Source organism: Nomascus leucogenys, chromosome 4 (genome assembly GCF_006542625.1).
Source record: "Nomascus leucogenys isolate Asia chromosome 4, Asia_NLE_v1, whole genome shotgun sequence".
Taxonomy (NCBI): Eukaryota; Metazoa; Chordata; class Mammalia; order Primates; family Hylobatidae; genus Nomascus; species Nomascus leucogenys.
The window spans coordinates 148,502,640-148,516,273 of NC_044384.1; the positions used below are offsets into that span (position 1 = coordinate 148,502,640).

Genomic DNA, 13,634 nt, shown 5'->3' on the forward strand with positions numbered 1-13,634 from the left:
CTGACTCAGCTACAGCAAGCTAAATACCATCTTACTTATCAGCTGTTAAAAACTACAATTGCAGGCCGGGTGCAGTGGCTCATGCCTGTAATCCCAGCACTTTGGGAGGCTGAGGCAAGCAGATCACGAGGTCAGGAGTTCGAGACCAGCCTGGCTAACATGGTGAAATCCTGTCTCTACTAAAAATACAAAAATTAGCTGGTGGTGGCGGGTGCCTATAATCCCAGCTACTTGAGAGGCTGAGGCAGGAGAATCACTTGAATCTGGGAGGTGGAGGTTGCAGTGACCCAAGATCATGCTACTGTACTCTAGTCTGAGCAACAGGCAAGACTCCATTTCACAGAAAAAAAAAAAACCAAAAAACTACAATTGCAGCTTCGTTGGTTGTTTAAATCGCAGTTGTAATGATGACGGTGACAGAAAAGACCTAATTCCTGGAAGAACTTGTGAATGAAACTGGGTAGGTGAGCTGACCGCCATGATCTGGTAGATTCTCCTTGAGTTTCACGAGGCAGGTTCACAGAATATGAGACCCATAATCACTTGTAAACCACAGGGATGTGGCAGCTATGTCCAGGAAGGAAATCTCCGCTTACTGGGGGTTACGAGGGGACCGGGGGGATAACACCGGTTATCACCAACTGTCACTATGGCGGGCATCCAGTCACCATCTCTATCAGTAACACGGGACTGGCTGGCCTCAGAGGAGGACTGCATGTGGCTTCCATCTCAGCCTCACAAAGAAAGTACACAGACATCACTGTAGATAGCACAATCTATCCTTTTACAAATAGTAAAAAAAAACTCTAACAACGAAAAACCTGTGGCCCGGCCCGGCACCACCAAGACGTGGGAAGTGCCTCAGCTGAATGGTTCCCAGCTTCCATGACTCACAATCACCCAATTCCAGAATTCACGCCTTACAGCTCTGACATCCCACCTCGCACCCAAATCTCAAGACTTTTCCACAAAAAAAGTAAAATAAAAATTCCCTGTAAGAAAGGATCATCAGGCTGGGCGCGGTGGTTCACACCTGCAATCCCAGCACTTTGGGAGGCCGAGATGGGCAGATCACCTGAGGTCAGCGGGTCGAGACTAGCCTGGCCAACAAAGGGAAACCCTATCTCTACTAAAAATACAAAAATTAGCTAGGAGTCATGGCAGGCACCTGTAATCCCAGCTACTTGGGAGGCTGAGGCAGGAGAATGGCTTAAACACAGGAGGCGGAGATTGCAGTGAGCTGAGATTGCGCCATTGCACTCCAGCCTGGGAGACAGAACGAGACTCCATCTCAAAAAAAAGAAAAAGAAAGAAGAAAGGATTGTCACAGGTCAGTTTAGAAGCTTTTGTCCCTTAACATCTTATATTTTTACATCTTCCTGTTCATGCTGAACATGCTAAAGTTCAAAACCTCGCTTAAAGCGAAGTACAGATGTGCTGTGTCTTAGGGAACCCTGATCCCATCTATTCAGTGTTCTGCAAACGGTGCTACACGCAAAGCACACAATACATTAAAAACACAAGCAATTCAGAGAACAATTACTTTCTTATTCAAGGTGGTGAGCTCATTTAAGACCTTTTAAGTGGTTTATAGAAGTTTAATTTCTCCATCCTTCCAAGACGATACTTAACTATATGAAACAAGAGGCGTCTTCTCCTTTGCCAATATCTTATGCTTTCCCCAAATCACTTACCAGCATCTTAACAAATCACTATGAAGTATTAGGTGGATCACAATCATATTCACAGCCCCCTGCCCGTGTTAACACGAGAGCACCGTCCCTCACACGTGCACGGAACACATACTTGCTTTTTGTGGTTGCTGCGCAGGAAGGACCTGGGAATCCCATTCTTGCACTCCGAGTCACTCTGCTCTTCGTAACTTTCAAATTCACTCGAACTCCATCCGTATTCCAAGGAGCTGTTTCCACCTTCATCCCCATTCTCAACATCATCATAAATCATTTCATCTGAGTGCATAAATTCCAAAATGAAATTAAAACTTTAGAATTCCATGTGGGCTGTTTCGTGCCTGTTTGTGGTTTTACCGAATCATCTAGAGCTGGGGGTGGAAGCAAATCTGAATCGTGCTGAGGACCCTGCGGAGCCCCGGGCGTGCTCCACGGAAGGCACTGTGCAGCGCCTCCACCACCCGGGCAGGGCCAGGGAGGCTGGGGAACAGCACTTCAGGCGTTTCTCACAAGTGCCCCTGCCCCATCTGTACCCTGAGGACCACCTGGCTATGGGCATCAGCCACAGTCACGCCAGATAACTTGTCGGCCTTAGAGAACTTCCCAGGAAGACAAATCTTCCTTTATATAAACTTACAGGATGTTCTGAAAATTCAACAGAGAGAGAATTGGTGGACAGATGATAAGCAGGTAGCTGGATGGTAGATTATAGAAATATGGGTAGGTGGATGGATAGGTGGATGATACAGATATTCAAGTACCAGCACTAGCAAGAAAATACACACAGATTTTTAAATTTTCAACGCTGTGATGCTAACAAGACTTTTAGAGAATGAAAATGAGATTCTTCAAACTCCCAGAATATGAGTGTCTCTCTAAATCTTTTATCAGTCACACAAGCATAAATATTTCTTTATTTTACCTGATTTCTTAGATATAAATAATCTTCATGCCTTAAAAATGTTAAATTTATTCTTTATGCATCCACAATCATTCACTGTAACAAAACTTGGCCTTAAAAATCCTTAATAATTAAGCACTGAGGAATATATACATCTTAGCACATAAGTAACATTCAAAGCCAACACTCGCTTTCACTGGAAATGCAAAATTAGACATGAACTTGTCACTTACAATCCTTAGATATTTCAAATTACCCTACCCTTGTAATATTTCTCCACTGAATACAAAACAGGTCCTCCAAATGTCTGATTAAAAGTTCTGGCGGGTAAACAGCAGCCTGGCAAAGCCATAAAATGCGTGAAAGGAGCTCACTTTGTAGAAGCTGCAGTGCTTTCTGTGTGCCACGGGCAATGATCACCACCCAGGAAGTTGGCACCCTCAGCAACTCAGCTCAGTGGGTGAATGGGTCAAGTCCTTGCACAACTGCCTGAAATTTCGGGCCGGGCATCAACCTGAGAGCTCACCCACATGACCAAGAGCCAAGAGTCATCCTGAGAGCCTACCCACGTGCCCAAGAGCGGAGGGGCTATGGCCTCTACCACGTACTAGGGGACTCAGAGAAAGGCACCCCTACACTCCCCGGTGTGTGTCTGCACTGTTCCTCCAGCTGTCTTAGGACCTCCACCCCCTATACACCCCGGTGTGTGTCTGCACTCTCCCTCCAGACTGTCTTAGAACCTCCACCCTCTACACACCCCGGTGTGTGTCTGCACTCTCCCTCCAGACTGTCTTAGAACCTCTACCCCTTACACACCCTGGTGTGTGTCTGCACTGTTCCTCCAGCCTGTCTTAGAACTTCTACCCCCTACAGGCCCTGGTGTGTGTCTGCACTCTCCCTCCAGACTGTCTTAGAACCTCTACCCCTTACACACCCCGGTGTGTCTGCACTTCCTCCGCTGTCTAACCTCCCCTTCACACCCTGGTGTGTGTCTGCACTCTCCCTCCAGACTGTCTTAGAACCTCTACCCCTTACACACCCCGGTGTGTGTCTGCACTCTCCCTCCAGACTGTCTTAGAACCTCTACCCCTTACAAACCCCGGTGTGTGTCTGCACTGTCCCTCCAGCCTGTCTTAGAACCTCCACCCCCTACACACCCCGGTATGTATCTGGACTGTCCCTCCAGAGGTTATAAGGAAACTCCATCCGCTACTTCCTTGCATCCATCTCTGGACTTCCAACTTTTCTGGTCCATACAAAACAAGTCTACAAAGACATGGTTTTTATACATGTTACCTTTTTCACCTCAGTTAGATTTTCAGCCCTTTGAGAGATGGAGATGCATTTTCTGTATTCAGCACAGCAACTGGCAAGAGTCTAATCAATCAATCTAGTTCTCCCAGCGCCTTGTTACGGCTCCTGGGACCTAGCCACTGGATCGGGCACGTTTAGACGCCTTTACCTTAGCTCTATTACAACTCGGCCAATTAAGATGTATGAAAAACGGGTGGTTTTCAATGTTTTAGAAACGTAATTGCTGTTCTGGCCCCCAGCAGACACGGAACTTCCAAGGACTTTGAAGGGTCTTGCTAACCATCAATTCAGTGAATTACTTACATCCTCTTGAATGCCTGGGCTCGCAGATTTGTGATTCTAAAACTGGACGTTAAATCCAGTCACCCTGGCCTGTGTTTTCTGACTGAGCCAGTGACCAGGCAGCGCCATCGACTTATTGTCTTTGGTGACAATCTTGTCGTGGGCCCTTAGCCCCGCGTATTTAAAAAGTGGCCTATGGAGGCACTGGCTACACAGTGAGTGTACCTAATGCCACTCAACTGTACGTGCTGAACTGGCTGAAATGAGTATTTACGTATACCCTGACACAATAAAAAAAAAAAGAAAAAAGTGGCCCTGTGTGGCCTCCATAACATCTAGTAAGAAATTTTCCCATATTCTCCTTGTGTTCTGAGAGCCCCGAACTTTAAGCGAGCGAGGAAATGCGAGTGCACTACCCCGCGGCGCCTCTCAACGCAACGAGGAAATGCGGGTACACTACCCCGCAGGCTCCTCTCAACGCAACCAGGAAATGCGGGTGCACTACCGCGCAGGCTCCTCTCAACGCAACGAGGAAATGCGGGTGAACTACCCCGCAGGCTCCTCTGAAAGCAACGAGGAAATGCGCGTGCACTACCGCGCAGGCTCCTCTCAACGCAACGAGGAAATGCGGGTGCACTACCCCGCAGCACCTCTCAACGCAACCAGGAAATGCGGGTGCACTACCCCGCGGCGCCTCTCAACGCAACCAGGAAATGCGGGTGCACTACCCCGCGGCGCCTCAACGCAACCAGGAAATGCCGATGCACTACCCCGTGGCGCCTCTCAACGCAACGAGGAAATGCGGGTGCACTACCCCGCGGCGCCTCTCAACGCAACGAGGAAATGCGGGTGCACTACCCCGCGGCGCCTCTGAACGCAACGAGGAAATGCGGGTGCACTACCCCGCGGCGCCTCTGAACGCAACGAGGAAATGCGGGTGCACTACCCCGCGGCGCCTCTCAACGCAACGAGGAAATGCGGGTGCACTACCCCACAGCCTCCTCTCAATGCAACTTGATGCCAGCACACTGCCACTTTCTCCTCTTGCTTTTTGCTCACCATGGCTTCTCAGTTCTTATAAATATACACACATACAATTTCCTCGTTTTTCTGCTGCTGTGCTGTGGGTGGTTTACTGGATACTTCTGCACGGTGCCCTCCTGCAGCCACCAGGCTTTCCCGTCTCCTGCTCCTCACGACAGCCCTGCACAGGGCATCCCACAGGGCTCTCCTGCGGCGGCGGCTTGAGTTTCTCCCGGAAACTGGCTCCCTGCCCCACCACCGCTATGCATGGCCTGTCCATTAACTCCTGCTTGTGCTGTCCTTACAAAGGGGACACACTGGGCGTCGCCACACGGCAGGGGGCCGACGGCTGGACTTCCACAGTATGCTGGGTTCTGAGTCACCAGACCACGCCTTCTGCGAGGAATGCCCGATGCGGCCGGACAAATTACCCCAAAATGCATTTCAAACTTGTTTTTACAGCAACAAACCTTTGGTCCTCACTTTATTTGTGCCACATTTACCTGCAAGCACCTAGGAGTTTTCTTGATCAACAGGATGAAATCACCCTGTTTCCATGACAGCAGGCACACCCCCATCTAGTACTCGGTATGTAACTACCCAAAACATATTTGGGGAATGAATAAATTAACAAATGCCTTGAGCTCCTCCCCATTACATTTGCGGTAGATTTTAAGAACACGTCCTTAATTCAGCTAAGTGAGTTTCCTTCTATTAGGAGTTTTTAATGTTGGATGGTCACTGAATCTCAGCAAGTGCTTTTCAAACACATGCTGAGATGAGCATACGGGTTTATGTCCATTAATTTGGGGAAATCGTGTACAAGAGCTTCTCAAAGGATCCTTGAACTGCTGCCATGAATGTAAAAGGTTAAGACAGCCTCTTGCTTACTTGTTGGGGTCGTGCTGGATTCAATTTCCTGACATTTCTGGAAGGAAATGTGGCATCAACCCTCACGGGTGAGGGAGTTTACAAGTTTATGCTAACATTATAAACTAATTTACACCGCATCCTTGCTTCTGCTATTCACTGGAACAGTGCATGCGACGGAGGGGTTTGTCTGCTCCCTGAAGGCTCAGTAAACCCCAGCATAAAAACATCTGAGCCTGGTGGGCTGTTCTGCACAGTAGTTAAGCAAACCATTCAATATCTTGGATCATTATAGGTTTATTCATGGTTTTGATTTTGGGTATAGTTGATTCTTCAAGGCAATTTTTAATTTCATCTAACTTTTTGATAAAAAGTTATTTATAGCATCCTCTAATGGTTTTTACAAATTTCTACTGCAGTACCATCCTCTTGATCAAATTTTTCCTTCCTTCCTTCCTTCCTTCCTTCCTTCTTTCCTTCCTTCCTTCCTTCTTCCATCCCTCTCCCTGCTTTCTCTCTTCCATCCTAATATAACCAGAGGCTTGTCTATTTTTGTACTATTTTTAAAGAACCAACGTTTGGTTTTGTTAATACTTTATGTTGCTTCCTGGATTTTTATTTCATCATTTTTCCTTGGCCATTATTCTTTTCCTGCCACTTCCCTCGACGCTGCTGCTCTTTCACGTAGCTGGCTGGATGCTCAGTTCACTGTTCTCTGTTTTGTTTGTTTGTTTGTTTGCTTGTTTTGAGACAGGGTCTCGCTCTGTTGCCCAGGCTGGAGTGTAATGGAGCGATCTTGGCTCACTGCAACCTCTACCTCCTGGGTTCAAGCAATTATCTGCCTCAGCCTCCTGAGTAGCTGGGACTACAGGCACCCACCACCACGCCCGGCTAATTTTTGCACTTCTAGTAGAGATGGAGTTCCACCATCTTGGCCAGGCTGGTCTTGAACTCCTGACCTCGTGATCCACCGGCCTTAGCCTCCCAAAGTGCTGGGATTACAGGTGTGAGCCACCGTGCCCAGCCTGTTTTATTAACATATGCCATTATGTCTTTAAAATAGACTTTAAAATCTATCCCATATAGTTTATATAATGTTTTTATTATTATTCAAGTCAAAATATTTTCTAGTTTCTGCTTTGTTTTTATCTTTGACCATGAGTTACAGAGTAGTATATCATTTTTAATTTCTAAATGTTTGTGTTTCTTTTTTACTGATTTTATTCAACTGTTATCAGAAAATAAGGTCTCAACACCCATTCTTTGGCATTTGTTAATATTTGTTTTGAGGCATACTATATGGCTAATTTTTTAAAATATTCCATGTGCTTAAAAAAATACATATTCTGGGACTACTTGCTTCAAAGATCTGTATATGACCTTCAAGTCAATCATACTACATTGCTGTTCTAGTCTTTTATGGTTTACTGATTTTTTTTTTTTTTTTTTTTGAGACAGAGTTTTCACTCATTTCCCAGGGTGGAGTGCAATGGCGCAATCTCTGCTCACCGCAGCCTCCGCTTCCCGGGTTCAAGTGATTCTCCCCTCAGCCTCCCAAGTAGCTGGGATTACAGGCATCCACCACCATGCTTGGCTAATTTTTGTATTTTTAGTAGAGACGGGGTTTCACCATGTTGGCCAGGCTGGTCTTGAACTCCTGACCTCAAGTGATCCACCCACCTTGGCCTCCCAAAGTGTTGGGATGACAGGCGTGAGCCACTGTGCCTTGCCGGTTTACTGATTTTATGTCCAGGATCTGTCAATAGCAGAGACAGTTTTCTTAAAATCTCTCACCTCAATAGCATATTTACATATTTCTGATTAAGCCTTGTTATATTTTGCTTATGTATCTTAAGGCTGTTAGGTGCATATGAGTTTAGAACTGTTATATATCTTCCTCATGAATTATTCCTTGCTTTATGGCTTAACATTTAGTGTATTATTATAGTTATACTGGCAATACTTTGGTTAGAATTTGCATTGTATTTCTTTTTCCATCCATTTACTTACAAATCTTCTGTACCCTTATGTATCTCTCATAAGAATTTATGGCTAGCTTTGCTATTTTATCCAATCTGAGGGTTACTTTTACTGGCAATAGGATCCACTTTACTATGCGTACCACTATGTTTGCACTTATTTTGCAGTATTTTCTTATATGGTTTGCAAAGCTTTCTTATTTTATACTTTCTTGCTTTTACCAGATTAGGTTTTGTGCTACTGGTTTCAAAGTTAAATAATCTATTCCTATTTTCTTAGCAGTTACCCATAAAATGCAAACTTGACCAATCCATAGCAAAAAAAAAAAAAAAAAATCGATAATAATATCCTCCCCCTGAGAAACGCCGACTTCAGAACTTCAGAACACATGGCATGAACTGTCGCCCTCCCCTTCAGTCGGCACCGGCTGGGGTTCTGGCTCCATCTTAAACTCAATCAGCACTATCAGCGCTGTCTTGGGCAGTGCCGGTATCGACTTTCCACACGCCCGACACTTCCCAGGCTCCCCACCTGCTCCTGCCTCCCGCCACCTCCTTCGTGGTTCAGTGTGCTCTTCCCTGCAGCGAGTGCATCATTAAATATTTCCTTAGATTCTATGGGCAGCAAGTCCCCCAGCTCTGCCTCATGTAGCCCTTCTCCCTTTTTAAAGGACTGTACTTTGCTGGATGTGGCCGCCCAGGCTAGAAGAGCCACTTCCTTCTTCGCTTTGAGAGCCTGCCCCCAGCCTGTGGGTAAGTCGAATGGCGGTTCCTTTGTAGGGAGCCATGTTTTCTCTCCAGCTGCTCTCAGGAGACTCACCCTGGGCTTGGTGCTCTGGGTCTCCATTGTATTGGCCTAGACATGGATCAACGTGTAATTCATCCTGCTTTGAATCTCGGTTTCTAAAATCTGAGAATTTATGTTTTTCTTTAATTGTAGAGAATTCTTGGTTATTTCTTTGAATATTACCTTTGCCTGATTCTCTCTACTTTCTCATTGATGTCATTTATTCGATATACGTTGCTGCTTCTCGGCCTCCGTGTTTCCTACCTCTTTGCCGGCATTGGCCGTACCTTTAACTCCTCTGCTTGCTTGGGATAAGTAAGATTAAACTGCCCTGTTTCAAGTCTTATAAGCACACACACATATGTGCACAAACACCAATATTCCACCACACATGAATAAGCCATTCTAGAAGCAACATACAAAACATGAATACAGAAAACGTCTGGGCCGTCCACTAAATAGTCACTTTTGCATCCAGAGGGAAAGGCTGCTGAGCTGAATCTCCTCAAATCAATTGCGGACAAAATCAAACCTGGTTCAGAGTCTGAGTTTTCCCTTGGAACGTCATCGTAAATTGCTTCTTCTGGATCTGGAATAAACGGGGAGAAACACTTTAAACAGTGACCAACATAAACCTCGTGCAATTTAAATTTTACAGGGCCACAGTCGCCAACGATGTCATGATTATTCAAAAAGTTGGTTTATAGGGGTAGTTTTTTTGTTTGTTTTGTTTTTTACTTTTTTGTTCTTTGTCCTAAGCAGTAGACAACGAGGGCTGTAAGGTAGCTAACAGCACCCTACCAAAGCATAAGCATTATTTTTAGGGCAGAATAATTTGTTGGGAATGAAGGATGTCTCTTTAAACGGACCAGCTGTAAAATGTCACTACGAAGGAATTTCATGGTTTCCAGGCCAATCTTATTCTACGATTTTGTGTTCAATTACACATTTCTATATGGCTCTCTTACGAGTATTTTAAGCTTATGAAGTTAATGTTCTGATGCACAAAAAACTACAACGGTGGCACACAGAATTCCAGAAATCAGGAAAGTGCCCATCAGTGCTGGATAAAATGGAAAACCATCCAAATAAACCAATGACATCATAATTTTGTGCCACTGAAGGTAAAAAGTAGTAGCAAGTATCAAAATGCTAAACATATAGGACAGTGTTTCTCAATCTGTATCACGTGCAACACTGGGGTTCTGTGAAAGTGAAACCGTTTCATAAAAAAGAAGGGAAGTTCTGTAAGCAAAACTGTGCTGTATGAGATGTACACAAAGGACACCAACAGTGAGTCTGAGGTTTACTCAAATATCTGTAAGAGTTACACGCTTCACATGAAAATCCGTTTCATAAAAAGACCTTTAAATCGCGGTTCCACTCATTGACTAGTGGTGCCCTCTCTGCAAGAGAATGTCCAAACTACAACGTATGACTGCATCGAAAACATACAGGAAACCACTTCCTAAGCCACATAAGAAAGAAAATGAGACCAACAAACCCGAACTCTCCCCTGACATCCAGACACTGCTCCTGTCCCCACACTAGTGGGAAATGAAAATTCCTTATCTGCTGCTGCTGTCAAGCTCCAGTATTAGAGATGCTCTCTTTTAACAGCCTTTACTATCTGCAACCACAGTAAAGATTTCTACTCCTCTTAGATAAAGTTAAGGGACTGCTAGTTTAGAGATCATATTTCGAAATACAGTTATTCCAATTCACTGTCATCTGGGTAATAAAAATGTGTAATGAGAAAAAAATCAGACAAATTTTACTTCAGAAATAAAATTGTTAGCAAACAGCCAAGACAATAATTTAATCCTATAACGATCCTGCTTTAATAGCCACCTACTGGAATAATCTAATTATACTAAGATCTTTGTTTTAACAACGTCATAATTGAAACTAGAATGAAAACTTCCAGGAGACAGCTTAATAATCAGGAGGTAACTAAGATTGTTCTACCTTGTAAGTTGATCATATAAAACAGTTACATAGAAATTAGTGAGCCAGTGGATAATGAGAGGCATAATCAGGAAAGTAATCTTTACTTTTCCTTTAAAAATTAAAAAAACAAGTAAATCTAGCTAAAAATCTTTCAGCCTTTGAAGTCGCAGGTGGGACTGCAGATCTGGCCACTTGGAGAGGGGCAGGCTCAGCCAACTTAAAGGCAGAAAGAATGCCTTTAGGTTCACTCTGAATCGTATGGAAGCTCGAGCCATGTGTTGGAAATGCACCCGCTTTAATCCACACAGAGAAGGGACATAATCCTACAGGTTTCAATGTACATAAAAATAGAGTTTGGAATTCTTTGCTCTGTTTACATTGCAGACTGCTCTCATTTCAAGGAGTGAAATTATAAATAAAATGATGCACTTTCGGATGTTTCCTATTTTTGAAATCTGAACACGAATCATTCACATGACCAAAAATTGTGTTTTTATCAAAGTACATGTCTAGTCTGTCCTTTAAGTAATAGCTCTTTTAAATAAGCTATGATATTAGTCAGATCATTACCAGTTAGCTTTTCAAGCACATTTGCTTCAGGCTATTGTTTTGGAAAAATATGCTACAGAACTTATTTTTAAGTTACAAATAAATGAGAGCCTACTAAATGTTTTCAATCTGTTGTTTCTGCCAAACGTAAATTAACAAAAGATTTATTTGGGAATCCCCATTTAAATTTGTATGATTCGTTAAAGAAAACACCAAGTTATGTAAAATAAAGTGTGTTTGGAAAAAAAAAACGGAGGCCCACCCGCCCCCTCTTCAAAACGGGTGCCAGACACTGCATCTCCCTGGGAATCACAGGCAAGCGCAGGGTGGGCGTCTGGGTGGTGGCCAACTGTGGCTGCAGGTCAGAGTTTCTGTTCCCCACATATCTCACTGTTATCACAATAACAAAGCCTGTGCTAGAAACGACCAGGAAGAGTGAGTGCGTGGACATGGAGAGCTGGGGTGGCCTCACGGGAAGTGACAGCTTCAGGGAACCCCGGGAAACTTCTGCATAGTCAGCCCGTGTTACTATTTTCAGTAAATAAACATCTTTTTAGAGTTTTAGATCTGATGGGACCTGAGACTCAGGGACCCGGCCCGGCCGCAGTGGCGTCTGTGGAGCGTGGTGAGGATTCTGGCTGTGAGTGGCCGGGGAACTTACTCTCCATCCAGGCTGTGTTGGCTGGGTCTGCGGCCCAGCGGGCCAGCGCGCTGTCCTCTCGACCGGCTTGATCTTCACTTAAAGAAAACAAACCATAAAGTCAGAATATCCAGGCACAGCCCAGTCACTAGGCTGCCAACTGCCCTGCAGAGGGTGTGGGTGTGTGTGTGTGTGTGTGTGTGTGTGTGTGTGTGTGTCAGAATACATATATATGTTACTATACAGGGAATCACATATTTTCCCAGCTATTATTATAGGACATCCCAAGTTCCAGTTTTCACTCATAACTCTGTAAATAAGTACTCTGTAAATAAGTACTCTGTAAATAAATAACTCTGTAAATAAGTACTCCAGATATTCGGCCTATGCACGGCGCAGAACACGGGCAAGGACAATAGAGCAGCAATACGGTCCTTGCCCTAGAAGGCCTGAACTGTCTTCTGGTTTTTCGGCCATCCTTTGGGGACCTCTTACGCCCTGCTCACGATGCTGGGTGGTAGAGATGCCAGCGGGCAACGGGCCGTCTCCATGTCCAGGAGCAGGTCAGTGGGAGAAAGAGATGCAAGGCCACCCAGCATAAACCATGGTCTCTACCCCCAGCGGGTGGTCACATGGGCCACCAGAGTCCCGCACACACAGGGACTGGGGTGTCATCCTTGGCAATGGGAAGCTGTGGGAATGCTCCCCTTGGAAGGATGATGAGGTCAGACTCACCGCACACACCGAGCGTCACCCCATGAGAGGCACCACTGCTGACAAACGAAACGCAGCAGGGATCAGTCCTCCCGACACCACGTCCCGTGGGGAGCTGTGCAAGGATGAGCCCAGTGGCAGTGCAGAGACACTGCTGGGAAGGCCGAGACCGGAAGCAGGGTGAGCACCCAGACTTGTGTACGGAAGGCCCCGGAAAATGTTCCTATGGGAAGGGTCGCTAACAGGGAATTAGGTGACAATCCGTGCAGAGCACCCCATGATGACGACTTGTCAAGCAAAAGCTCTAACAGGCCCCAAAGTACCTGCAGGACTTTCAGGATGAGGGAAGAGAGCCTGTGTCCTGGTGACGGCCCCGTGGGTGCTGGGGGATGCCCCGTGTCCTGGTGACGGCCCCCTGGGTGCTGGGGGATGCCCCGTGTCCTGGTGACGGCCCCCTGGGTGCTGGGGGATGCCCCGTGTCCTGCTGACGGCCCCCTGGGTGCTGGGGGATGCCCCGTCCCCTGGTGACAGCCTCAAGGGTGCTGGGGGATGCCCCATGTCCTCGTGACAGCCTCATGGGTGCTGGGAATTGCCCTGTGTCCTGGTGACGGCCCCGTGGGTGCTGGGGTTGCCCCGTGTGCTGCGCTGTGCACCTGTGGAATTAGGATGCGGCCCCCTTCTCTGAGAACTTATCACATCACCAAGGAGCATTCTTGCACTTTTAAAGTTTAAAATAATATCACAACAAAAAGTTACCTAAAAAGGTAAAAGAAAATCTGAATCAAATAGAAACAGTATTTTAAACTATTCATAACTATTTCCATATTTGAAAAATTTCATCCTTTTGAAGATCATTTAAGGTTTTCATCACACTACATTCTATACTCATTTTCTTCAAAATAATTCCTATTTTCAATGCACATATTTTTCACAA

General features: G+C 45.5%; 1 protein-coding gene across 2 annotated transcripts in view; it reads right to left on the minus strand.

Annotated features, from left to right (window-relative positions):
• Positions 1 to 13,634, minus strand: part of ARHGEF10 (Rho guanine nucleotide exchange factor 10) — a 130,178-nt gene that overhangs the window by 79,150 nt on the left and 37,394 nt on the right. For both annotated transcript variants that reach the window (XM_030812419.1, XM_030812418.1), the window contains exons 6-8: positions 12,008 to 12,084; positions 9,380 to 9,436; positions 1,807 to 1,970 (exon numbers count right to left, since the gene is read on the minus strand). In XM_030812419.1, the coding sequence (XP_030668279.1) occupies positions 1,807 to 1,970; positions 9,380 to 9,436; positions 12,008 to 12,084 (298 nt within the window). The remainder of the gene's footprint in view (positions 1 to 1,806; positions 1,971 to 9,379; positions 9,437 to 12,007; positions 12,085 to 13,634) is intronic.